The following is a 27,500-nucleotide window of genomic DNA, read 5'->3' on the forward strand; positions in this document are numbered from 1 at the left end:
TCAGCTTATAGCATACTTTTAAAATGTTACTTCACCATATCTTTAAAGAACAAGCTTTATTTTTTATTAAAACTTTATTTTTCAAAGAACAAGTAGTAAATTGATGATGTATAATTTATTAATTTTAAAAATATGCTCTACATTTTTATCCTTTATTTAATTTTTAATTTAAATTTTGTTAGTTAACATACAATGCAATACTGGTTTCTGGAGTAGAATTCAGTGATTCATCACATACAACACCCAGTGCTCATCACAATGTGCCATCCTAAATGCCCATCACCCATCTAGCCCACCCCCATCCCCTTCTCTCCATCAACTCTGTTTGTTTTCTATTGTTAAGAGCCTCTTTATGGTTTGTTTTCCTCTCTCCTTTTCTTTTTCTTGTTGCCTACTGTTTTCTCTCTTAAATGTCACATATGAATGTGATCATTTGGTATTTGTCTTTCTCTGACTTATTTCACTTAGCATAATACTCTAGTTCCATCCACGTTGTTGCAAATGGCAAGATTTAATTCTTTTTGATGGCTGAGTAATATTCCAGTGTATATATTATACCACATCTTTTTTTTCTTTCTTTTTTTTTTTTTTAAAGATTTATTTACTTATTCATGGAGACAAACAGGGAGGCAGAGATACAGGCAGAGGGAGAAGCAGGCTCCCTGCAGGGAGCCCAGTGTGGGACTCGATCCTGGAATCCCAGGATCACACCCTGAGCTGAAGGCAGATGCTCAACCGCTGAGCCACCCAGGCATCCCTATACCTCATCTTCTTTATCAATTATCAGTTAATGGACATTTGGACTCTCTCCATAGTTTGGCTATTGTTAATAATGCTGCTGTAAATATCAGGGGGTGCATGGATCTCTCTGGGTCTGTTTCTTTGTATCCTTTGGATAAATACCTAGTAGTGCAATTTCTGGATTATAGAGTAATTCTGTTTTTAACTTTTTTTTAAAATAAAAGACTATAAAATGATTTTACTTTAATTTACTTATTTGAGAGAGAGAGAGAGAGAGAGAGAGAGAGAGAGAGAGAGATTGAGAATGTGTACACAAGAGTGGGGCAAAGGGAGAAGAAAGGAGAATCCCAGGCTGACTCTGCATGAGCATGGAGCCTGACACCAGGCTCAGTCTCATTATCCTGAGATCACTGTTGCAGGATTTCTTTTCCTTAAGTTCCAGCAATTCTTGGTCATACCACTTTGAAGAATGAAAAAGTAGACCAGACAGAATGGTGGGCAGCAAAGCAAAGTTTATTGAGTGATTATAAAGCAAAGTTTATTGAGTGACAGTATAAAGCTCACAAAGAGGGAGAAAACCATAGAGAGTTGCTCCATTTTTAACTTATGAGGCACCTCCAAACTGTCTTCTAGAGTGGCTGCATTCCCACCAACATCTGTTGTTTCTTGTGTTGATAATTTTGGCTATTCTGACAAGTGTGAGAGGCTATTTCATCATGGTTTTGATTTGTATTTCCCTGATGATGAGTGACGTTGAGTGTCCTTTCATGTGTTTGTTAGCAATCTGTAGGTCTTATTTAGGAAAGTGTTTATTCATGTCTTCTGCCCATTTCTTAACTGGATTATTTGTTTTTTGGATGTTGGTTTTGGTAAGTGCTTTATATATTTTGGATATGAACCCTAAATCAGATACGTCGTTTGAAAATATCTTCTCCCATTCCATAGGTTATATCATAGTTTTGTTAATCATTTCCTTTGGTGTGCAGAAGCTTTTTATCTTGATGAAGTCACAATAATTCATTTATGTTTTTGTTTCCCTTGCTTCTGGAGACTTGTCTGATAAGAGGTTGGGGCAAACAGGTTTCTGCCTGTGTTCTCCTCTAGGATTTTGATGGTTTCCTGTCTCATATTTAGGTCTCTCATCCATTTTGAATTTATTTTTGTGTATGGTGTAAGGAAACAGTCCAGTTTCAACTTTCTGCATGTTGCTGTCCAGTTTTCCCAACACCATTTGTTGAAGAGACTTTTTTTTTCTTCCATTGGATATTCTTTCCTGCTTTGTTGAAGAGTAGTTGACCATATAATTGTGGGTCCATTTCTGGGTTCTCTATCCTGGTCCATTGATCTATGTGCATTTTTGTGCCAGTACAGCAGTGACTTGATGACTACACCTTTGTAGTATAGCTTGAAATCTGGAATGGTGATGCCTCCAGTTTTGTTTTTCTTTTTCAGAATTGCTTTGGCTATTCTGGGTCTCTTGTGGTTTCATATAAATTTTAGGATTGATTATTTTTGGCTTCGTGAAAAATGCTGGTGATATGAGAGGGACTGCATTAAATGTGTAGATTGTTTTGGGTAGTATAGAAATTTTAATGATGTTTTTCCAATCCATGAACATGGAATGTTTTTCCATTTCTTTCGTAAGTTTTCTGTAGTTTTTAGAGTACATATTTTTTACCTCTTTAGTTAGGTTTATTCCTAGGTACCTTATTGTTTTTGGTGAAATTGCAAATGGGATCAATTCCTTGATTTCTTTTCTGCTGCTTTGTTTTTTTTAAAATAATAAATTTATTTTCACTGGTGTTCAATTTGCCAACATACAGAATAACACCCAGTGCTCATCCTGTCAAATGCCCCCCTCAGTGCCCGCCACCCAGTCACCCCCACCCCCCGCCCTCCTCCCCTTCCACCACCCCTAGTTCGTTTCCCAGAGTTAGGAGTCTTCCATGTTCTGTCTCCCTTTCTAATATTTCCTACCCATTTTTTCTCCCTTCCTCTCTATTCCCTTTCACTATTATTTATATTCGCCAAATGAATGAGAATATATAATGTTTATCCTTCTCTGATTGACTTATTTCACTCAGCATAATACCCTCCAGTTCCATCACCGTTGAAGCAAACGGTGGGTATTTGTCATTTCTAATGGCTGAGTAATATTCCATTGTATACATAAACCACATCTTCTTTATCCATTCATCTTTCGATGGACACCGAGGCTCCTTCCACAGTTTGGCTATTGTGGCCATTGCTGCTAGAAACATCGGGGTGCAGGTGTCTCAGCGTTTCATTGCATCTGTATCTTTGTGGTAAATCCCCAGCAGCGCAATAGCTGGGACGTAGGGCAGATCTATTTTTAACTCTTCGAGGAACCTCCACACAGTTTTCCAGAGTGGCTGCACCAGTTCACATTCCCACCAACAGTGTAAGAGGGTTCCCTTTCCTCCGCATCCTCTCCAGCATTTGTGGTTTCCTGCCTTGTTAATTTTCCCCATTCTCACTGGTGTGAGGTGGTATCTCATTGTGGTTTTTGATTTGTATTTCCCTGATGGCAAGTGATGCAGAGCATTTTCTCATGTGCTTGTTGGCCATGTGTATGTCTTCTTTGGTGAAATTTCTGTTCATGTCTTTTGCCCATTTCATGATTGGATTGTTTGTTTCTTTGCTGTTGTGTTTAATAAGGTCTTTATAGATCTTGGAAACTAGCCCTTTTCTGCTACGTCATTTGCAAATATCTTCTCCCATGCTCAAGGTTGTCTTTTAGTTTTGTTGACTGTATCCTTTGCTCTGCAAAAGCTTCTTATCTTGATGAAGTCCCAATAGTTCGTTTTTGCTTTTGTTTCTTTTGCCTTTGTGGATGTATCTTGCAAGAAGTTGCTGTGGCCAAGTTCAAAAAGGGTGTTGCCTGTGTTCTCCTCTAGGATTTTGATGGAATCTTGTCTCACATTTAGATCTTTCATCCATTTTGAGTTTATCTTTGTGTATGGTGCAAGAGAGTGGTCTAGTTTCATTCTTCTGCATGTGGATGTCCAATTTTCGCAGCACCATTTATTGAAGAGACTGTCTTTCTTTCAGTGGATAGTCTTTCCTCCTTTATCGAATATTAGTTGACCATAAAGTTGAGGATCCACTTCTGGGTTCTCTATTCTGTTCCATTGATCTATGTGTCTGTTTTTGTGCCAGTACCACACTGTCTTGATGACCACAGCTTTGTAGTACAACCTGAAATCTGGCATTGTGATGCCCCCAGCTATGGTTTTCTTTTTTAAAATTCCCCTGGCTATTCGGGGTCTTTTCTGATTCTACACAAATCTTAAAATAATTTGTTCTAACTCTCTGAGGAAGTCCATGGTATTTTGATAGGGATTGCATTAAACGTGTAAATTGCCCTGGGTAACATTGACATTTTCACAATATTAATTCTGCCAATCCATGAGCATGGAATATTATTCCATCTCTTTGTGTCTTCCTCAATTTCTTTCAGAAGTGTTCTATAGTTTTTAGGGTATAGATCTTTTACCTCTTTGGTTAGGTTTATTCCTAGGTATCTTATGCTTTTGGGTGCAATTGTAAATGGGATTGACTCCTTAATTTCTCTTTCTTCAGTCTCATTGTTAGTGTATAGAAATGCCATTGATTTCTGGGCATTGATTTTGTATCCTGCCATGCTACCAAATTGCTGTATGAGTTCTAGCAATCTTGGGGTGGAGGCTTTTGGGTTTTCTATGTAGAGTATCATGTCATCGGCGAAGAGGGAGAGTTTGACTTCTTCTTTGCCAATTCGAATGCCTTTAATGTCTTTTTGTTGTCTGATTGCTGAGGCTAGGACTTCTAGTACTATGTTGAATAGCAGTGGTGAGAGTGGACATCCCTGTCTTGTTCCTGATCTTCGGGGAAAGGCTCCCAGTGCTTCCCCATTGAGAATATTTGCTGTGGGCTTTTCGTAGATGGCTTTTAAGATGTTGAGGAATGTTCCCTCTATCCGTACATTCTGAAGAGTTTTGATCAGGAATGGATGCTGTATTTTGTCAAATGCTTTCTCTGCATCTATTGAGAGGATCATATGGTTCTTGGTTTTTCTCTTGCTGATATGATGAATCACATTGAATGTTTTACAAGTGTTGAACCAGCGTTGTGTCTCAGAATAAATCCTACTTGGTCATGATGAATACTTTTCTTAATGTACTGTTGGATCCTATTGGCTAGTATCTTGTTGAGAATTTTTGCATCCATGTTCATCAGGGATATTGGTCTATAATTCTCCTTTTTGGTGGGGTCTTTGTCTGGTTTTGGAATTAAGGTGATGCTGGCCTCATAGAACGAATTTGGAAGTACTCCACCTCTTTCTATCTTTCCAAACAGCTTTAGTAGAATAGGTATGGTTTCTTCTTTAAACATTTGATAGAATTCCCCTGGGAAGCCATCTGGCCCTGGACTTTTGTGTCTTGGGAGGTTTTTGATGACTGCTTCAATTTCCTCCCTGGTTATTGGTCTGTTCAGGTTTTTTATTTCCTCCTGTTCCAGTTTTGGTAGTTTGTGGCTTTCCAGAAATGCGTCCATTTCTTCTAGATTGCCTAATTTATTGGCATATAGCTGTTCATAATATGTTTTTAAGATCGTTTGTATTTCTTTGGTGTTGGTAGTGAACTCTCCTTTCTCATTCATGATTTTATTAATTTGAGTCTTCTCTCTCTTCTTTTTAATAAGGTTGGCTAATGGTTTATCTATCTTATTAATTCTTTCAAAGAACAAACTCCTGGTTCTGTTGATCTGTTCCACAGTTCTTCTGGTCTCGATTTCATTGAGTTCTGCTCGAATCTTTATTAACTCTCTTCTTCTGCTGGATGTAGGATCTATTTGTTGTTTTTTCTCTAGCTCCTTTAGGTGTAAGGTTAGCTTTTGTATTTGAGTTCTTTCAAGTTTTTGGATGGATGCTTGTATTGCGATGTATTTCCCCCTCAGGCTGCTTTTGCTGTATCCCAAAGATTTTGAACGGTTGTATCTTCATTCTCATTAGTTTCCATGAATCTTTTTAATTCTTCCTTAATTTCCTGGTTGACCCTTTCATCCTTTAGCAAGATGGTCCTTAACCTCCACGTGTTTGAAGTCCTTTCAAAGTTCTTGTTGTGATTTAGTTCTAATTTCAAGGCATTATGGTCTGAGAATACGCAGGGGATGATCCCAATCTTTTGGTATCGGTTCAGACCTGATTTGTGACCCAGTATGTGGTCTATTCTGGAGAAAGTTCCATGTGCACTTGAGAAGAATGTGTATTCAGTTGAGTTTGGATGTAAAGTTCTGTAGATATCTGTGAAATCCATCTGGTCCAGTGTATCATTTAAAACTCTTGTTTCTTTGGAGATGTTGTGTTTAGAAGACCTATTGAGTGTAGAAAGCGCTAGATTGAAGTCACCAAGTATAAGTGTATTATTATCTAAGTATGTCTTAATTTTGGTTATTAATTGATTGATATATTTGGCAGCTCCCACATTCGGGGCATATATATTGAGGATTGTTAAGTCCTCTTGTTGGATAGATCCTTTAAGTATGATATAGTGTCCCTCTTCATCTCTCACTACAGTCTTCGGGGTAAATTTTAGTTTATCTGATATAAGGATAGCTACCCCTGCTTTCTTTTGAGGACCATTCGAATGGTAAATGGTTCTCCAACCTTTTATTTTCAGGCTGTAGGTGTCCTTCTGTCTAAAATGAGTCTCTTGTAGACAGCAAATAGATGGGTCCTGCTTTTTTATCCAGTCTGACACCCTGCGCCTTTTGATGGGGTCATTAAGCCCATTCACGTTCAGAGTTACTATTGAAAGATATGAGTTTAGTGTCATGATATCCCTTCAGTCCCGTGTCATCATGATATCTATTCAGTCCCTGCTGCTTTGTTATTGGTGTATAGAAACCCAAAAAATTTCTGCACATTGATTTTATATCCCGCAACTTTGCTGAAATCATATATGAGTTCTAGCAATTTTTTTGTGGATTCCTTCAGGTTATCTACATATAGTATTATGTCACTTGCAAATAGTGGAAGTTTGACTTTTTCCTTGCTGATTTGGATGCCTTTTATTTCTTTTTGTTGTCTTATTGCTGAGGCTAAGACTTCCAGTACTATGTTAACTAGTAATGGCAAGAGTGGACATCTTTGTCTTATTGCTGACTATAGGGAAAAGGCTGTCATTTTTTCCCCTTAGAGGATTATAGTAGCAGTGGGTCTTTTGTATATCGCTTTTACAATGTTAAGGCATATTCCGTCTATCCCTACCTTGTTGAAAGTTTTCATCAAGAAAAGATGCTGTATTTTGTCGAATGCTTTTTTATTCTTTTTGTTTTGTTTTGCATCTATTGTTTGGGTCATATGGTTCTTACTTTTTTTTTTTTTTTAGTGTGGCATATTATGTTGATTGGTTTGTGAATGTTGAGCCACCCCTGCAGCCCAGGAATAAATCCCACTTGATTGTGGTGAATAATTCTTTCTATAATTCTTTCAATAATAATTCTTGGTAGTATTTCCTGAGAATTTTTACATCCATGTTCATCAGGGAGATTGGCCTTTTTAGTGGACTCTTTGGTTTTGCAATCAAGGAAATGCTGGATTCATAGGGTGAGTTTGGAAGTTTTCCCTCCATTTCTATTTTTTGGAACAGTTTGAGGAGATTAAATATTAACTTCTCTTTAAATGTCTGGTAGAATTCCCTTGGGAATCCATCTGGCCCTGGACTTTTTGTTTATTGGGAGATTTTTGATTACTGATTCAATTTCTTTGCTGGTATGGGTCTGTTCAAATTTTCTATTTCTTCCTGTTTTAATTTTGATAGTTTGTATGTTTCTAGGAATTTGTCCATTTTTTGTAGATTTCCCAGTTTGTTGCATTTAATTTTTCATAGTATTCTCTTATAATTGTTTGTATTCTATAGTGTTGGTTGTGATCTCTCCTCTTTCATTCATAATTTTACCCATTTGGGTCCTTTCTCTTTTCTTTTTGATAAGTCTTGTTAGGGGTTTTTCAATATTGTTAATTCTTTCAAAGAACCAGCTCTTGGTTTCATTACTCTGTTCTGTGGATTTTTTTGTTCATTTCTATATCATTTATTTCTGCTCTAATATTCATTGTGTTCCTTCTTCCATTGGCTTTAGGCTTTATTTGCTGTTCCTTTTCTAGCTCCTTTAAGTGTAAGGTTAGGTTGCATATTTGAGACTCTTCTTTCTTCTTGAGGTGGGCCTGTATTGCAATATACTTCCTTCTTATGACTGCCTTTGTTGTGTCCCAGAGGTTTTGGACTATTGTGTTTTCATTTTCATTTACTTCCATGTATTTTTTAAAATTTCTTCTTTAATTTCCTGGTTAACCCATTCATTCTTCAGTAAGATATGTTTTTACCTCCATGTATTCATGGTCTTTCCAAATGTTTCTTGTGCTTGACTTCAAGTTTCATAGCAATGTGGTCTGAAAATATGCATGGTGTGATCTCAGTCTTTTTGTACTTATTGAAGGTTGATTTGTGATCTCGTATGTGATCTATTCTGGAGAATGTTCCATGTGCACTTGAATGTATATTTTGTTGCTTTAGGATGAAATGCTCTGAATATATCTGTGAAGTCCATCTGGCCCAGTGTGTCCTTCAAAGCCATTGTTTCCTTGTTGATCTTCTGCTTAGATGATCTGTCCATTGCTGTGAATGGGGTAATAAAGTTCCCTACTATTATTGTATTATTATCAATGAGTTTCTTTAAGTTTATTATTAATTGATTTATGTATTTGGCTGCTCCCAAGTTGGGGACATAAATATTTACAAATGTTAGATCGACCTCTTTATTGTGATATATTGCCCTTCTTCATCTCTTATTACAGTCTTTGGTTTAAAACTAGTTTGTCTGACATAAATATGGTTACTCTGACTTTCTTTTGATGTCCATTAACATGATAGATGGTTCTCCACTCCCTCAGTTTCAATTTGCAGTTGTCTTTAAGTCTAAAATGAGTCTCCTGTAGGCAGGATATAGGTGGATCTTGTTTTTTAATCCATTCTGAATCCTATGTCTTTTGATTGGTGTACTTAGTCAGATTACATGAGAGTGATTATTGAAAGATATGAATTTAGTGCCATTGTTTTACTTGTAGAGTTGGTGTTTCTGGAAATGTTCTGTGGTCCTTTCTAGTCTTTCTTACTTTTGGTCCTTTTTTTCCTCCACTCAGAGTCCCCCTTAAAATTTCCAGCAGGGATAGTTTAGTGGTCATGAACTCCTTTAATTTTTGTTTGTCTAGGAAACTCTTTATCTCTTCTATTCTGAATGACAGCCTTGCTGAGTAGAGAATTCTTGGCTGCATATTTTTCCCATTCAGCATGTTGAATATTTCCTTCCACTCCTTTCTGGCCTGTCAGATTTCAGTGGACAGACCACCTGCAAACCTTATCTGTCTTCCTTTGTAGGTTAAGGAATTTTTTTTTCTTGCTGCTTTCAGGATTCTTTCATCATATGTGTATTTTGTGAATTTGACTTTGATATGCCTTGGCAATAGTTGACTTTTGTTGAATTTAATGGGAATTATTTGTGCTTCTTTGATTTTAATGTCTGTGTTCTTCCCCATATTTGGGAAGTTTTCAGCTATAATTTGTTTGAATAAGTCTTCTGCTCCTTTTTAGCTCTCTTCATCTTCTGGGACTCCTATGATATGAATGTTATTATGTCTTAATAAGTTGCTGAGCTCCCTAAGTCTACCTTTGTGGTCCATTACCTTTCTTTTCTCTCTTCAGCTTCATTATTTTCCATAATTTTTTCTTCTATATCACTGATTTATGCTTTGTCCATCCTTGTTTTTATGTACCTCACTTGGGATTGCATTTTGGTTATAGCATTTTAAATTTTGGCCTGACGAGATTTGAGTTCTTTTGTCTCTGCAGTAAGGGATTTTCTAGTGTCTTCTATGCTTTCTTCAAGCCCAGCCAGTATTTTTGTATCACTGGTTTAAATTCTAGTTCAGACATCTTACTTATATCTGGATTAATTAAATACCTGGCTGTGAGTACTACCTCTTGTTCTTTCTTTTGGGGTGAATTTCTTCATCTTGTCATTTTGTCCAGAAAAGAAGAGGAGAAAGAAAGAAAGCCAAAACAACAACAACAATAGCAACAAACCAAAGAAACTAGATCCTGGGTGTGTTTTAATCTGCTTATTAAAATAATCTAGATCACAAAATAGGAAAGAAAAATAAAATGAAATAAAATGCAATGAAAGGAAAAGAGACAAAAATTAAAAATATATAACGTTGACATATAAAAATTAAAATAAAATAAATAAAAACAGAATTGAAAAAATAAAATAACTGAAAAAAAATAATTAAAAACTTGACTAAAATAAAGATTTTATTTATTTGAGAGAGAGAGGAAGTGATAGCGAGAGAGAGAACAAGGAGGGGGGCAGCAGAAGGAGAAGGAGAAGCAGTCTCCCCTCTGAGCAGGGAGCCTGATGTGGGCCTTAATCTGAGGACCCTTAACCAGCTGAGCCATCCAGGCACCCCACAAAATGAAAAGTTTCTTGTGTGAACTCATCTCTTTCTTAAATACCTTGCTTTAAGCAGCAAGGAACAGTCAAGATAAATTAACACTCTGACTCTTTCCAATAGCTTCTTCTTTCAGGAAGCTTAGTTTGCCTTACAAGTTATTATATGAAGCAGGCTTATAAAATATATTGCTGTTGCATGACATGAATCTTGATCTTTCCAACTTGCTATATTTGTTTCCTTGCTTTGTAAGCCAGGTTTTCATTACAGCAGCTCTCTTCTTCAAAGTATCACTATTTGTACTAATATGCAGAAAGAAGTATGGTAAACATGTAATAGTGCAAACAGTAGAGAAAGGTCCATCCTGTGTGGACTCTCAGGGTAGCATGGTGTTTCTTGTCTGTGACATCATTCAGCTACCCAGATATTTGTACCTGTTATCCTTAAGGCTTTAGGAACTTGCTATGGTTAGATCCGTTAAGTGAAAGATGATAGAGTAGGCAGATGCATATGTGAGAAATTATATAGACTAAGCCTAGAAGTGACAAATATCACTTCTGCTCACATTCCACTACCTAGAACTCAGTCACAGGCAAAGACAAATTATCAGGGAGATTGTAACTCAATTGAAAGGGAGATCTGGAAATATACGATGTGCAAAGGAAGAAGAAGGAAATGGATTTAAGTGGACAAAAAGATATTTAAATATATATGGATTCCTTTTCTTTTGTACCTCATGTCTTGGTATATTTTGCAGTACAAAGGCTCAGTGAAAGAACCTTTCCACGCCTAAATTTTCTTACTTTGAGAATAATTCTTTCTCTTTTCCCTCTTTTTCAGTCTTTGCCTTCTCTTTTTCCTTTCACTTCCTTCTATAAATATTAAATCTTTCAAGCACTTTGCTAGACTCTGGATATATATTGATGAGCAAGATTGAGTCTCTGTTATTACAGCAACAGTAATTTTTGTGTTTTCTATTTTTAACTTAATATTTTACCCAGTATTGTATGCAAAATATTTCCTGATGGCTTTGAAAATAAAACTGTGTTATTCAGAATTGTTGGGAGAAACAATAAAATAATATTAATAGAAACTTATAGGAAAAAAAGATGAAACTATTCCTGTTCATCACTGATTGCTTTTAGAAATAAAATATTCCATAATCTTTGCCAAACAGAAACAACATTTACTTCAAACTCCCCTAAATCTCACCAAAATCTGAAACAACAAAAATGCATTAACTGAAGGACGTCTAATTTCCTAAGTCTGTTTTTAATTTTGCAGTATACATGTTTACACTAAGCTCTTCATTGATTTTGTTTGTCATTGCTGTTGTTTCAGTGTACACCATGTTCCAGATTACTTTTCTGGCAACTGCTAATGTGGTTCATGGCTTGTCTTTTTTCCCCATTTCTTAGTTAGATGAAACAACACACTACTTAAATTTAGTTGCAAATATAGATGAAAGAAATGGCAGTGCTCTTATAGGAAAATCATTGTGTTAACAATCTTAGGTAATATGGTAGAATGGTATCATATTTCTTTTCTTTTTTTTTTTTAAGACTTTTCGATTTATTCATGTGAGACAGAAAGAAAGAGAGAAGCAGAGACATAGGCAGAGGGAGAATCAGGCTCTCTGCAGGAGCTTGATGTGGGACTCAATCCCAGACCCTGGGATCACGCCCTGAGTCAAAGGCAGATGCTCAACCGCTGAGCCACCCAGGTGTCCCATATTTCTTTTTTGAAGTTTGTATTTCAATGCTTGTCTGAACCTAAGAAAAATATGCTTATTTTTGCTCTCATTTATTCATTTAATAAATATTGATTGAGTTCCCACTCTGTGTTTAGCACTTATATGAGTTGCTTGAAGTATGTACAGCAGATATAGTCCTTATTGTAGAAGAAACCATGATCTAGTTAGTGATATAGGCAAATAAGTAGATCCCTAGATTCATATAAGAATTATGATTTCAGTGTACATAGAGAGCCTTGAAGGTACAGAGAAATGCCTCCAAATGTACATATGTAGGAGTCTGATTAAGAACCTGCAGGAGAGGCCTGTAAGATATTTTGAAGGATGGGCAGGAGTCATCAGCTAGAATGGGAGGACCTTAAGCTCTCTTTATCCCATGGATACAACTAGATAACATGCACATCAGCCTAAAAAACCCAGAAAACAACCCAAAGAATGAACTCCACAACTAAAGGTAGAGAAGAGGCCACACTGAATAAAATAGGAAGGGGGATCATGTGGTCTGGGAAAAAAGCAGACCAGTGGCCATCTGTAGTGAGGAGGGAGCTGGTGGCATGAAAAAAGGTGGAAAACAGACTTTCACACTGGGGAGCCCACAAACAGGACAAATCCCCATTATATTTGCCTTTGAGAGAGAGGGGCCAAGTTTTGTGAGTTCTTGCACCCAGCAGGATATAAATCCTGGGATTTGAAAAATTGGCAGACTCAGCTCTGGGAGAGCCTGGAGGGCATTAGAAAGCTGAGTCCTCACCCTTAAAGACACAGCATGACAAACATCCTATGCAAATACGGTGTAGAACCAGCAGTTTGAAAAATGCCAGGGGCAGTTGGTAAAGGGACTGGTTTTCTCATTTCAGAGCATGGCCCAGAGAGACAGGGATCATGGGGGAGAACCCTCTAGGAACAAAGCGGCTGGCAGATGCCATTTCCCTGCCCTACCCACCAGCATAAAAAATGAGCCACCTATGGGAACCAGCATAGCCTCAACACTCCTCACCTAACTTGCTTGCACCAAGTTCTACCCTACTGTGCTTCAGTGGATCTGCCCTTCCCAGTCATGCTGGCCTTAGTCCCGGTGCTTCAGGCCCCCTCCCCTGGAAGACCAGTGCAAATCCTGCAAACACTATCTCCCTACCTGTGTTTGTGTGTTTTACAGGACCTCAGTTCTGGCAGCAGGGGCAGGTCTTGTTCAGCAAGCAGACCACTGCAGACACTGCACACCTTGTTAAAACATGCCTCACCCCTGCACTGCCCACAATAAGCAGAGAGCTTCTGCAGACAACTGGACAGAAAGAAAAAGAGGCCATGACTCAATAGCAGAGCACACACATAGGACACACTCCCTGAAGTGCCAGGCCCTAGGGAACAAAGGACACTATACTGCAGGGCACTTCAGGACCTCTTCATCGTAAGGCTGTTATCCTTAAGAGTAAGAGAAGTAGCTGAACTTCCCAACAGACAAAAACAAACATAGAAAGTCAGACAAAATGAGGAGACAGAGAAATGTCTCCCAAATGAAAGAACACAACCAAACTATAGCAAGGGACCAAAGAGAAACAGATATAAGTAATATGCCTGACAGAGAATTTAAAGTAATGATCATAAAAGATACTCATTGGACTTGAGAAAAGAGTGGAGGACATAAACGAGATCCTTACACACAGATAAAAAAGAACCAAATTAGAGATCAAGACCATAATAAATGACATTTTAAAAATACACTTGATGGAACAAATAATGACCTGGAAGACAGATAATGGGAAGTAACCAATTTGAGCAAAGGAGAGAAAAGAAAATTATGCAAATTGAGAATCGTCTTAGGGAACCCAGTGACTTCATTAAGCATAATAAATTTGCATATAGGGACCTCCAAAGAAGAGAAGAGAGAAAAAGGGGCAGAAAACTTATTTGAAGAAACAAAGCTGAAAACTTCCCCAATCTGGGGAAGGAAACAGATATCCAGGTATGGGAGACAGAGATTCTTCCAAAAACTCAACCCAAGAAGGTCCACAGAAAGACACAGGGTGATTAAAATGCCAAAAGTAGTGATATAGAACAAATTTTGGAAGCAGCAAGAAAAAAGAAGACAGTTACATACATGGGAAATGTGATAAAGCTATTCATGGATTTTTTCAGCAGAAACTGCAGGCCAGAAGGGAGTGGCATAATGTATTCAAAGTGCGGAAAGGGAAAAATCCACAGTCAAGAATACTCTATCTGGCAAGACTATCATTCAGAATAGAAGGAGAGATAAAGTTTCCAAAATAAACAAAAACTAAAGGAGTTCATGGCCACTAAATCTGCCCTACAAGAAATATTAAAGAGGACTCTTTGAGTGGAAAGGAAAGACCATAAATGAGAGTATGAAAAGCAAAAAATATAAAAACAATAAAAAGAAATATTCTCATAAAAATCAGTCAAGGGCTTTGTAACATAAGAGAATGTAAAAATATGATACCATATACCTAAAATGTTGGGATAAGGTGGAAGAGGAATAGAGAATTGGTTTAACTTAGTGACCATCAACTCAATATTGACTGCTATATGCAGAAGTTGTTATATACAAACCTAATGATAACCACAAATCAAAAACCAATAATAGATGTGCAAAGAATAAAGAGAAAAGAATCAAGTATATCACTAAAGAAAGCCACCAAACCATGAAAGAGAGCAAGAGATGATAGGATCAGAGAAAATGTATAGAAAAAATCATAAAACAAGTAACAAAATGGAAATAAATTCTTATCTGTCAATAATTATTTTGAATGCAAGTAAACTAAATGGTCCAATCAAAATACACAGGTTGACAGACTGGATAAAAAACCAAGACCCTTCTATATGCTGCCTACAAGAAACTCATTTCAGACCAAAAGACACCTGCAGATTGGAAGAGAGGGGTTGGAGAAATATTTACTATGCAAATGGGTGTCAAAAGAAAGCTGGAGTAGCAATACTTATGTCAGATAAAATAGAGTTTAAAATAAAGACTGTAACAAAGGACAAAGAAGGACACTACAATAAAAAATGAGACATTCCAAGAAGAGGATATAACACTTGTAAATATTTATGCATCCAACAGGAGAGAACCCAAATACATAAAACAGTTAATAACAAACATAAAGGAAATGATTTATAGTAATACAATAATAGTAAGAGACATTAACATCCAACTTACATTGATCATCCAAACACAAAATCAATAAGGAAACAATGGCTTTGAATGGCACACTGGACTAGATGGATTTAAGAGACATATTCAGAACATTCCATCCTAGAACAGCAGAGCACAGATATATTTTTTTTTTTGAAGTTCACAGAGACCAATCTCCAGAATGCTAATCTCATGTATTAGGCCATAAAACAAGTCTCAACAAATTAAAAAAAAAAACTGAAGTTATACCATGCACCTTTTGTGACCACAGTGAAATCAATGACAAGAAAAAATGTGGGAAGAGCACCAATTCATGGAGGTTAATTAACATGCTACTAAATAGTGAATGAGTCAATCAAGAAATCAAAGAAGAAATAAAAAATTACATGGAAACAGATGAAACTGAAAACACAATGGTCCAAAATCTTTGAGGTGAAGCAAAAGTGACTCTAAGAGGGAAGTTTGTAGGAATATAGGCTTATCTTAAGAAGCTAGAGGGGATCCCTGGGTGGCTCAGTGGTTTAGCGCCTGCCTCAGGGCGCGATCCTGGAGACCCTGGATCGAGTCCCGCCTCGGGCTCCCGGCATGGAGCCTGCTTCTCCCTCTGCCTGTGTCTCTGCCTCTCTCTCTCTCTATGTCTATCATGAATAAATAAATAAATAAATAATCTAAAAAAAATTTAAAAAGCTAGAAAAATTTCAAATAAACAACCCAACTTTACATCTAAAGGAGTTAGAAAAGGAAGAACAAATAAAACCCAAGCCCAGCAAAAGGAAGGAAATAATAAAGATTAGAGCAGAAAACAAAACAAAACAAAATAGAAATATAAAAAATAATTGAATAGATCAATAAAACCAGGACCTGGTTCTTTGATTTTGATCTTTGAAAAGACCAAAAAAATTGATAAATCTTTAGGAAGACTCATCAAAAAAGGAAGAGAGGATGCAAATAAAATCCCCAATGAAAGAGGAGAAATAACAACCAACACCATAGAAATATAAATGACTGTAACAGAATATTATGAAAGCCTATATGCCAACAAATTGGACAACTTAGAATAAATGGAAAATTCCTAGAAACATATAACCTACTGAAACTAAAGCAGGAAGAAATTGAAAATTTGAACAGATTGACTACCAGCAATGAAATTGAATCAGTAATTTAAAAACTCCCCCAAATCAAAAGTCCAGGAACAGATGGCTTTATAGGTGAACTCTATCAAACATTTAAAGAGGAGTTAATATCTATTCTTCTCTAATTATTTCAAAAAATTCAAGAGGAAGGAAAACTTCCAAATTTATTTTATGAGGCCAGTATCACCCTGATACCAAAACCAGATAGACACAACAAAAAAAGAGAACTACAGGCCAATATCTCTCATGAATATAGATGTAAATACCCTCAACAAAATATTAGCAAATCAAATCCAACAATAATTTAAAAAGTCATATGTCACAATCAAGTGGGATTTATTCCAAGATGCAAAGGAAGTTTAATATTTACAAAACAATCAATGTGACACATCACATCGAGAGGAAATATAAAAACCATATAGTCATTTCAGTATGTGCACAAAAAGCATTTGACAAAGTACAACATCAATTCATGATAAAAACCCTCTGCAAAGTAGAATCTGGAGGGAACATACCTCAACATAATAAAACCCTTATATGAAAAATGCACAGCCAATATCATGCTTAGTAGTGAAAAACTGAGAGCTTTTCCCCTAAGGTCAAGAACAAGATAAGGATGTCCATTCTTACTGCTTTTGTTCAACATGGTACTGAAAGTCCTCATAGCAATTAGACAACTAAGGAAATAAAAGTAATCCGCATAAGTAAGGAACAAACAAAACTGTCGCTGTATAGATTACATAATGCTAAAGCCTCCACCAAAAAACACTAGAACATGAATTCAGTAAAGTTGCAGGATATGAAATCAAGATACACAAACCAAATGAAGCACCAGAAAGTGAAATTAAGAAAACAATCCCATTCACAATTGCACCAGAAGCAATAAAATATCTAGGAGTAAACTAAACCCAGGAGGTGTAAGACCTGTACTCTAAAAACTGTAAAATACCAATGAAAGAAATTTAAGATGATGCAAAAAAAAAAAAAAAAAAAAAAAAGGAAAGACATTCCATACTCTTGGGTTGGAGGAACAAATATTGTTAAAATATCTATACTACCCAAAGCAATCTACAGCTTTAATGCAATCCCTTTCAAAATACCAACAGCATTTTTCACAAAACTGAACAAATAATCCTAAAATTTGTATAGAACCATAAACGATCTGGAATAGCCAAAGCAGTCTTGAAAAAGAAAAAATTGGAGGAACAATTTCAGATTTTGTTGTACTACAAAGCAGTAGTAATTAGAATGATACTGGCATAAAAACAGACACATAGATAAATGGAATAGAACAGAAAACCCAGAAACAAACCTACAATTATATGGTCAATTAATCTTTGATAAAAGAGGAATGAATATACAATGGGAAAAGGACAGTCTTTTCAACAGATGTTGTTGGGAAAACTGGACAGCCATATGGAAAAGAATGAACCTGGACCACTTTCTTTCACAATACACAAAAATAAATTCCAAATGGTTTAAAGACTTAAATGTGAGACCTAAAACCATCAAAATTCTTGAAGGGAGCATAGGCAGTAATCTGTCTTGACATTGACTGTAGTGATATTTTTCTAGATATGTCTCCTGAGGCAAGGGATATAAAAACAAAAATAAACTCTGTGACTACATCAAAATAAAGTTTCTACACAGAAAAGGAAACAGTCAATAAAACTAGAAATCAACCTGCTGAATAGGAAAGGATATTTGCAAATGACATATCTGATAAAGGGTTAGTATCCAAAATATATAAAGAACTGATACAACTCAATACACCAAAACTAAATAACCCTATTAAAAAATGGACAGAAGACACGAATAGCCATTTCTCCAAAGAAGATATACAGATCACCAACAGACATAGGAAAAGATGCTCAACATCATTCATCATTAGGGAAATGCAAATTAAAATTGCAATTAAGTATCACCTGGCAGAATGGTAAAATCACAAACACAAGAAACAAGTGTTGATAAGAATGTGGAGAAAAAGGGAATGCTTTTTCTTGTGTGCTGTTGTTGGGAATACAAATTGGTGCAGTCACTGTGAAAAACAATATGAGGTTTCCTCAAAAAATTAAAAATATAACCACTCTATGATACAGTAATTAACCCTCTCAAAATACAAAAACACTAGTTCAAGGGATCCATGCAACCCTGTATTTCTTGTGGCGTTATTAACAATAGCCAAACTACGGAAGCAACCCAAGTGTCCATTAATAGATGAATAGATAAAGAAGATGGGTATATATGTAATGGAATATTAACCAGTTATAAAAAAGAATGAAATCTTGACATTTGCAATCAAATGGATAGAGGTAGACAGTATAATGCTGAGTGAAATAAATCAGTCAGAGAAAGACAAATACCATATATGATCACATTCATATGTGGAATTTAAGGAACAAAACAAATGAGCAAAGGAAAAAGAGAAAGAGAAGCCAAGAAATAGACTCTTATTTATAGAAAATAAACATGGTTACTAGAGGGTGGGTGGAGGGATGAGTGAAATAGGGTATGGAGATTAAAGAGTGTACATATAATGATGAAAATAAAATGATATAAAGGAAAAATGGGTTTGAGTTGACCAAAAAATTAAGGGAAGGGAAGGATATTTGGAGTTGAGGGGCAGCATTATGAATATAAGTTGCCCAAGAGTGCACAGTCACATGGAGAAGTGCAACTTTTTGGGTGTGCCTGAAGCTTAGGATTGGAGTAGAGTAGGAGGCATGTTGAGAATCAAAGCTCGTGAGATCACAAAATTTCATTTACTAGGTGTGTTTTATGCACCAAGTACTTTACATATGTTATGATAATTGTCTTTAATTAATAGATTTTATATTTTATGCAATTTTAAGTGGAAAGAACAGAGAGTTCCCATATATATTCTGTCCCCAGATGCGCAGCCTCCTCAACTATTAACATCCTACACCAGAGTAGTACATTTGTTATAATCAATGAACCTAGAATTGATGTATCATTATTACTCAAAGTTCGTTGTTAACATTAGGGTTCACTCTTGATGGTGTACATTCTATGGGTTTTGACAAATGTGAGATGATAGGTATCAATCATTGTAATACCAGATAGAATAGTTTTCACTGCCCTAAAAATATTCTGTACTCCACCTTTTTATCACTGCCTCCCCTAACCCCTGGTCGCCCCTTAAGCTTTTATCTGTCTCCTTACTTTTGCTTTCTCCAGAATGTCATATATTTGAAACCATAGACTTTGTAGCTTTTTAGATTGGCTTTTTTCACTTAGCAATATGGATTTAAAGTTCCTCCATGTCTTTTTATGGCTTGATGGCTCATTTTTTTCAGCAGTAAATAATATTCCATTGCCTGGTTGTGCTGCAGTTTTATTTATCTATTTATGTACAGAGGACATCTTGGTTCCATCCCCGTTTTGGCAATTAGAAGTAATTCTGCTATAAACATCTGTGTGCTTGTTTTTTTTTTGTGGACATGTTTTCAACTCTTTGGGTAAATACCAGAGAGTGCAATTACTGTATCACATGATAAGAGTATATTTAGTTTTGTAAGAAACTATTTTCCAAAATGTCTGTACCATTTTGCATTCTCAATAGCAGTGAATGAGTGTTCTTGGTACTCCATATCCTTGCCTGAATTTGATGTTGTCAGTGTTTTGGAATTTGTAATTTTAATAGTTGTTCAGTGATATCTCACTGTTATTTTAGTTTTCAATTCCCTAATGACATATGATGTGGAAACAACTTTTTGTATATATACTTGCCATCTGTACATCATGTTTGGTGAGGTGTTTGTTCAGGTCTTTCACCCATTTTTAAATCAGATTATTTGTTTTCTCCCCTTGTATGAGTGCAAGGGAATTTTTCTCAGATATTCACTGTGAGAATATTGAATGAGTGCTGTTAGCCTCTGTGCCATATAAGAATCAGAGTTTGGAAATGCCTTGTGTGTCTTTTTAAGGTCTTCATCAGAATTCATCAGCACTCGTCATTATGGCTCTTCTTTACTGAAGAGAAATATAATTGAAACATAGTATCACACATTATTTATTAGCTCTTAATTTAATTTAATTTAATTTTCCCTTTAGTTGGAGAGCAAAGATTTTTTAGAAAATTACTCATACTTATTATTGTACATAACTTCTAAATCTGGAAGTTTTTATCCTTCCTGGAATTATGGACTTGAAAGAGACGTCTGGTTAGTCTTCTGTTTCTTATATGTAGATCAACAGACCTGGGTGATGTAACTAACTTGCATAATAACAGCTAATCATTTATAGAATCTAGCTAAGAACTGGGAAGCAGAAAAATATAGTGATTAAAAATGGAATTAGTTTGCCTGGATTCCACACCCTCCAGGCTGTGAGCTTTTAGGTAAGCATGCCTTTCCTCTCCAAATCTCACTTTCCTGATCAGTGTAATTGAGAAAACAGTGGCACCTATTTCATAGAGTTGTTTCAAGTCTATGTCCAGTGCATAATCAGGACTCAATACATGGTCTCTATTGTTATTTTTATCTGAGTCTTTTAGATTCCCAGTGAAATGCTTTGAAAACATGCTGCCTTTGAATCTCTTCTGGCAATGGCTTTTTAAGATCTGTCAGTGTAGGTCTCCAGTATGCCAGTAGGAGTTCATTGATTATTTTAAGCTGCCTATTTGTATAACTGTGAAAAGAAAATAATCTCCTTTGATATTTCTGGTATATTACTAAGCATAGATTTCTCTACCTTTGCAGAGCTAAATGAGTAGTAAAGAAAATAGTTTTAAAATTTAATTTTTATTTTTATTAATGTTATAAATATACATGGCTTAAAAAAAAAATCAGTCCTAAAGGCTTTTAACAAAACTATTGGTCCCTTGCCTACTCCTCCTGATTCTTGATTACTAATTTCTGGAGGTTATCACTTTCACCTCTTTTAGCTTTCTTTTGGTATTTACCTCCATATTTCTCTGTAATCTGTTCATACTACTATTTTTGAAATTTTATTTTTAGAAATTCACTTTTGACTTCCTACTGTGGAAAAGAATTTAGCTGTCTTCTATCTCTCTCACATACCCCCATATACTAACCATACATATATACACTTACCCTCCCATGTTCTACTAATATAATTATATTTAAATATTTATGATTATGAAAATATCATTCACAGCTGAGCCCTGTGTAAATTATGATTACATTTCTTTCTTACATGATATTGTTGTCTTTGAGGTTGATAAATTGTCTTTCTTTTTGTTTGCTTGCATAGTCTTCTATATATCCTTCAGCAGTGCATTCCTAGCTTCTCTTCCAGGAGTCTAAATCTCTTAATACTTTAAAAAATCTTAGGCATTAGGTGCTCTGTCACTTTCATTTTTTTTTTCTTAGTGGGGGAAATACATCTCAGTAATCTGTGTCCTCTCATTCTAATGGATATTGATTGCTCTTCTGGCCTAGACTGGGATCTGCACCATCTTGAAAATTCCCTTCTTTTTTTGGTTATAGTATATATCTTGCTTCCTGGATCTCTTATTTACTATTATGATAGTTTGCTTTCCATGTTTGGTGAAACACATCCTTTAGTAGTTTTCAAAGAAAGAGAAAGGGAGGTAAAATATTTTGAGATTTTGCAAGTCTGAAAATATCTTTTTCTACTGTCACATTTATTGATAGTTTAGAATTCTAGGCTAGAAATGATTTTTCCCTCAGAATTTTGAAAACAGCACTCTATTGAATTTTATTTTATTTTATTTTATTTTTCTTTTCTTTTCTTTATTTTTTTCTATTGAATTTTAGTTTCCAGTTTGTTGCTGGGGAGACTGATGCTATAATGATCCCAAACCTTTTTTTGTTATTTTCTTAACTTCTTTGGGAGCTTATTAGATATTTTATTTGTTCCCAGTGTTTTGAAATCTCTTACTACTATTGTGTGTGTGTGTGTGTGTGTGTGGTTTTTTTTTCATATTATGTTGGATACTTGATGGGTTTATTCAACGTATAAATTAATCTTTCACTTACAGGATATTTTCTTGAATAGTATGCCCCCTGCCCAACTATTTCAGTTTCATTTTCTGTTTTCCTGCGATGTCAGTTATTCAGATATTGGATCTTCTGGATTATTTCTCTAGTTTTTTCTTTTTTACTATTTATTTATTTATTTGAGACAGAGAAAGAGAATAAAATAGAGAGTGGGGGAGGAGGAGAGGGACATGGAGAGACAAAATCTCAAGCAGACTCTTCACTGGGCATAGAGCCTGACACAGGGCTTGATCTCATGACCGTGAGGTCATGAACTGAGCCAAAAACTAAATTTGGTTGCTTAAACTACTGAACTACCCTGGTACCCCTATTTCTCTAGTTTTAAACAAGTTTTTCTATTATTTACTTCTGTTTCTTTTGTTTTCTAGAAGAGTTTCTAACTTTGTACTCCAACCATTCTTTTAACATTTAAAAAATGTTCTACTCTTATATTTTTTTACTGAAAATTCTTTTTGTTTGTTTGAATGTTTCCTTTTATGACATTCTATTTTTGTCCCATGGACACAATAACCTCTCCTTTTTCTCTAAGGACATTAATAAAATAATAAAGTTTTCTTTTATATTTTGTATTGTCTTTGTTTTCTACAGTTCTATTTTATAATATTTGTTTTGGTCTCAGAGACTCTCCTTGGCTATCCATTAACATTTAAAATAATTTTTAAAAAATTTTTATTTTTTATTGAAGCATAGTTGATGTACAATATTGTATTAGTTTCAGATGCACAACATAGTGATTCTACAACTATATAAATCACAGAATGCTATAATAAATAAGTCACTTATAGGAAATATATTTAATAATATGTTATATTAATATTATAATAATTTTGTATGATGACAGTTGGTAACCTACACTTATTGATTATATTTAAAAGTGAAATATTAACAGGTGATTGGAAATTCTATGTGGGTGTGCTTGACTAAATGAGTTATAGGCTTCACAGTAGGATGATTTATTGGGCTGTCTTAATTGGAGTTCCACTGAATTTTAATGTCTATGTTTTCTTCTAAGAATGGTTAACTTCCCCAGACAGTTTTTTCAATCTCCTGCATTGGGGGTTAAATTCTACAAACCATTTTTTTTCTTAAACTGGACTAGGCAGAGAGGTCCTGCCATACAGTATATGGAATTTCACTTAATCACCCTCTTCTAATACCTGATGCCCCTACCTGGGTCAAGTGCCCATTAGTTCAGTTTTCCATAGTTCAGTGTTTCCAGGGAGTATACCTGTGCTGTCCTGCCAGGTTGGACCAGGGTGGATCCTAGCTATGTTATCCATAGAAATCTCACTGCTTTCATCCAGCACTTTTGTTTTCAGCCTCAACTGCCCCCATACTCTCCATTATTGTCAGAGCTGTTGGTCTCCCTGAACCTTTCTGAGAGGCTGTGATGTAAATTATCCGGCTTCTGAGCTTCTCCTGTTGTTGGCTTTCTTGGATTCAATTTTCCTCTTTCTCTAGTCTATTAAGTTAGTTAGTAGTTATTCCGCTGGGTTTACAGTTTCAAAATGTTTCTTCAGTCCTCTCCTATTTTCTTTGACTTTCTTGGTTTAAACCTTCTTTACTTTTAAAATTCTTTGTATTGTAAAAAGCAGTATATTGATTAAAGGCATGGGCTCTGGATGCCTAGACCTACATCTTTGTATGACCTTGGGAAAGCTACTTAATCTCTTTCTGCATTAGTTTCCTCATCTTAAAAAAAAATAGTAGTTGGAATCCTTTTTCAGATTAAATGATTTAATCTTTCTAAGAGCAAATGATTTAAGACATATAAAATATGTAAAACCTAGTTGGCCTAATAAATATTAGCCATTTTAAAGTGGTTTCAGATAAGAAGATAAAGATGTGTTCAATTTATCATGTTTTACTGGGTGTCCAGAGAAATGCACTTAAAAATATGAATGCCTAGGCGAATATTGTTCATTTTATCTAGTGAAGAAAGCAATGCGCAAACACAGTGTATCTTATGTGCTACATAAAATGTCTAGGTTTTACGTTGTTTTTATTACTGAAAGGTACCTTGGAGATTAAGGTTTCCAATTCTTTATATTACAGGTAGGAAAACAGACCCCGAGAAGAGAGTTAAATAGCTTGCTTGAGACCAGAATCCAAGTATCAGGATTCCTAGTTTGGTCTTCTTTTCGTTAAGTCATATATCTTTTTCTAAGGAATAGGGAATGCTGTGAGACTTTATTTCTGGTGATGATGCTATCCTATACCTAACTTTCTTCTTATTTGTCTGTCAAGTACTTGGAACTGGCTCAGTAATAAGCTCTGGTTTATGACACACTCTCTTATTGATCCTACTTATTTATTTTCAATAAGGTAATACATAAAAACATTAAAGCACCCATATGGTGTACTACCTTGGAGGAAAATTTTAAGTGTATAATTTCCATGTGTGCATGGTACAACAATAAATATACATATTTAAAATTATTGGCTGATATACTATTCAGTTTTTTTCTCTCTTGAAGTGAAAGTTATCTTATGGATAGGTGGTTTTACAACTCTCCTTCTCATCACATCTGAATTCACCAGACCAGGGTAGCAGTGGATTAGAAGACAAAGTAAGACAGAGAGAAACAGGAAAAGGACCAAACACATGAGTGCCTGCACTTAGCATTGGTAGGGACATATGTATTTCTAAAATGTGTTAGTCTTCTGAAAACTGTAATATTGGGTTTGTTTCTGATGCAGGTTTAAGAACCATTGGAGTCATCACCAAATTGGATCTTATGGATGAAGGAACAGATGCCAGGGATGTTCTAGAGAACAAGCTGCTGCCTCTTCGCAGGGGTAATGTACCGTGTCCTATAGAGAGGACTTCCTTTGATGATGTGGCAGAGAAACCATTGGGAAACCAATGGCAAGCTTGGTTTTATGCCTTCAAAGTTGTGGGGAATATATTTGTGATTAGTTATACTTTTTCTGGAATGGCATAATGTTTCCAAATGATATATTAAAAATGATCCAAAGGGAGAACTATTCCTTAAAATAACAGGAATAAGAAAACAGGAAAAAGAAGGAGTTTGGAGGGAGGGTATAAATATTCATCATAAACTGCATAAATATACACTGTTCTGTTTTAAGTGTGACTTGTTTACTTGGCCACCATATGACAAAACTGCTAAGGGAGACACTGTGTTAAAATGTACAGAGCTCTTAAGGGTAAAACACATTACTGTGTTAATGCTAAAAAAGTGTCATTAGCCATCAGCCAGCCTTTGTTTAATACTAATGACTTAAATGGAGGATTCAGTTCTTCAGTCCTTAAAAATAATTTTGCTTTTCTTATTCAGCCTGTTTGAGAGCCTTGAAATCTCTCCAGAATAAACAACAAGTGTCCCAAACCCCATTGTATGTGTTCTGTTTCAGGCTATGTAGGGGTGGTAAATAGAAGCCAGAAGGACATAGATGGGAAGAAGGATATTAAGGCTGCCATGTTGGCCGAAAGGAAATTTTTTCTCTCACATCCGGCGTATAGACATATTGCTGATCGGATGGGGACCCCACACCTGCAGAAGGTCCTTAATCAGGTAAAGACCTTTCTCAAGCAACAATTATGAAATATTAAGTGACTATTGGAATTCATATTTTTAATTTCAATATTAATTTTTTTCCAAAATAAGACATTTGGTTTAATTGATAGGAATTAAAAATGAATATAAATACTTAGTCCTACACTACTTTAATGTTATCGAAAGAATACTGCTCAAAGCAGAAATAAACACTTATTTAGGAACAGTGAACAAGGGTATATATTAGCACCCACTTTACTCATAATATGTAGTTATCTTAAGAAACTAAACTTGTATATCTCTGAAAGGTTGATTTCTTGGGATCTGTTTTTAAATGTCAACATGTAATGGTTAGGTTAGATTTATTTTTAAAATTTTTTTATCGTTTTGTTTAGGATTGATTTGTTCCTTAATTTAAATTCTTAAAAATAAAAAAATATGTATAAGAAATCATTGATCTCCATTCATCTAAGAAGTTTTTGCAGACCCCTTTCTCTGAACAGTAGACTTGGGCCACCAACTTCCCACATTCCATGCACTTACATACTTGCGTAAAACCTCATGCACTTACTTGGTTACATATTTTCCATCTCCTAGGGAAGTTAAGCATCATCCTTAGTGTGTGCAGGGTCTCCTCCCTGAGTTTTGATTATGTTGATTCAGATGGTGAGCAGCTTTTCTCACAAATAGAATCATAGGATATGCTTTAATGTTTATGAACTTTGTCAACCAATCAAGTCGTTATTGAATGTCCTGATTGTTTGCTCCCGAAAGCTATCTTTAGAGACTAACACAATAGCAGGCTACTTGTAACACTGTACCTGAACCATTTGGGCAAAACAAATGAAGAAGTTTTAGAAAATAAAAAAGTGGTGGTATACTTCTATTTTAAGTGGCATAACAGACCTCATGTAAGATTTGTGCTTTTTATCTAAGGGTAGATGAGTATGTATGTATGTATGTATGTATTTATTTATTTATTTAAAGATTTTATTTATTTGAGGGAGAGACTGGGAGAGAGCATGAGCAGGGGGGAGGGGCAAAGGGAGAGGGAGAAGCACTGAGCAGGGAGCCTGATGTGGAACTCGATCCAATGACCTTGGGATCATGACCAGAGCTGAAGCAGATACTTAACTGACTGAGCCACCCAGGGGTCCAGTAGATAAGAATTTAGAAGTCATGAGGTGGTGTTATGGTTGTATCATTTAACGAATATGAATATATTTTAGAGAAGGAACATTGTTTTGCCACACGAAAGGCATAATATTCTACCAATGTATTTAGCTGATAAAAATCTTTTTGGATTACTGCTTTCATGCCTGTATTGATCTAAGAAAAATATAAACTGAAAAATTCTTAGAGAAAAATCACTAAGGTGATTAGGAAGATTAAAGTTGGAAATAAATAAGGTTGTGAATACTAGAAAAGTAGAAAGAATATGACTGGCCATTTGGTTATACAAATGATCCCTAAACTATGACATAACTGGATTCTGGTTGACTGAAAACTGAATGAATTTTGTACTGAAGATCTCTCTTTTCTTGGATAATCACTTTCTTTTTTATTGCTTCAGGGATCTTCATACTGTTTGAAACTAGGATACTTTTATGGCTGATTCAATGTGCACCAATACCTCTGGCCCTGAGGGACAGTTTCTATGGCGAAAACTGGAACAGAACATGACATTT

General features: G+C 35.5%; 1 protein-coding gene across 8 annotated transcripts in view; it reads left to right on the forward strand.

Moving 5' to 3' along the window:
• The window catches only part of DNM3 (dynamin 3), a 545,518-nt gene that overhangs the window by 166,175 nt on the left and 351,843 nt on the right, over positions 1-27,500 (forward strand). For all 8 annotated transcript variants that reach the window (XM_041753175.1, XM_041753153.1, XM_041753160.1 and 5 more), the window contains exons 5-6: positions 24,992-25,090; positions 25,670-25,830. In XM_041753175.1, the coding sequence (XP_041609109.1) occupies positions 24,992-25,090; positions 25,670-25,830 (260 nt within the window). The remainder of the gene's footprint in view (positions 1-24,991; positions 25,091-25,669; positions 25,831-27,500) is intronic.

This window comes from Vulpes lagopus, chromosome 1 (assembly GCF_018345385.1).
Source record: "Vulpes lagopus strain Blue_001 chromosome 1, ASM1834538v1, whole genome shotgun sequence".
Classification (NCBI taxonomy): Eukaryota; Metazoa; Chordata; class Mammalia; order Carnivora; family Canidae; genus Vulpes; species Vulpes lagopus.